The sequence below is a fragment of the Olea europaea genome, chromosome 14 (assembly GCF_002742605.1).
Source record: "Olea europaea var. sylvestris chromosome 14, O_europaea_v1, whole genome shotgun sequence".
In the NCBI taxonomy this organism is placed as follows: domain Eukaryota; kingdom Viridiplantae; phylum Streptophyta; class Magnoliopsida; order Lamiales; family Oleaceae; genus Olea; species Olea europaea.
Genome location: NC_036250.1, coordinates 15,981,952 through 15,983,006, shown reverse-complemented (window position 1 = coordinate 15,983,006; position 1,055 = coordinate 15,981,952). Strand labels below are relative to the sequence as shown.

Below are 1,055 nucleotides of genomic sequence, written 5' to 3'. Positions count from 1 at the left end.
GTGAACAAACAGGCAAAAAGTCCTCATTTATTTATTCATGTGAAGCTATGTTGAAGGAGGTTACAATGTCTCAAGGATAGAACTTATATAGAGATGAACAAAGCAAAGGTCCAAAAAATCTAAAAGGCAGAGTATCCGTACAAAATTAGAGATGCTCAAACAAAATACAAAATCCAAGTTCAAAGTTCAAATTCGAAAAAAATTCAAGATCCACACGCCACAGAAATTGAAGGTTAAGAAAACAAATGTCAAGTGCTCATTTATGCATGGAATTGAAACTATTAAGTGCAAAATTCCGAACACAGCATAACTTCGCACATAATATACAAAAGTCATTCATTGATACATGAGACTAGTGAAAGAGTATTTAAGAACAGACATTTCATTTCATGATTTAGATCCTCCTAAACTATGCGTTAACCATCCACTGAAAGATCATATGTTCGAGTTTCTACCAACAAAGATGCCTAGACTGCCGATAATCCATGCGCATTTACAACAATATAACCAAAGATTCACAACAAATGAAGATTACTCGTCTTCCACAACGACACTAAATTCACCTTTCTCGAGCAGGTCGTAGAATTCCTTGGTTCTTCTCCGATTGTTCCAGTGGTGTATTTTCCAAAGGCCTCCAGCCGTGATGCCCAGACTTATCCCAATAAGGATCTCCTTCAGAATACTTGGACCCTTGTACACTACATGAGCGGCCGCCATGTCTCCTGGAAAGGACGAAAAAACCAAACGACCTCAATGCCTGCTGTTCATTATCGGTATTAAATAGTAATATTTAATATGTGTACTGCAACAGTGCAACATAATTCTTTAACAAGGATAGATAGCATGTTTGGCAAAGCTTAAAAGTTACTTCAGCATACTCTTAAGCTACTGAATGTTCCATATCATATTTTCACTTTAACCAACAAATAATCATAATGTAAATTCTCTAGGCTTAGCATAATGCCACAAGAAACATCAAATTTGAGTTTGGATTATGCACAACTAATCAGCCTCCATTTGGCAAACAAATTTATGAATAATTTATAAATTCATTC

The 1,055-nt window shown here is 35.6% G+C and overlaps 1 protein-coding gene across 1 annotated transcript; it reads right to left on the bottom strand.

The window, feature by feature from the left end:
- Positions 1–286: 286 nt before the first annotated feature.
- Positions 287–722, bottom strand: LOC111409672 (putative cytochrome c oxidase subunit 5C-4). Its single transcript, XM_023039691.1, has one exon. The coding sequence runs from the start codon at positions 715–717 to the stop codon at positions 532–534; it is 186 nt and encodes a 61-aa protein (XP_022895459.1). The 5' UTR covers positions 718–722; the 3' UTR covers positions 287–531.
- Positions 723–1,055: the final 333 nt, after the last annotated feature.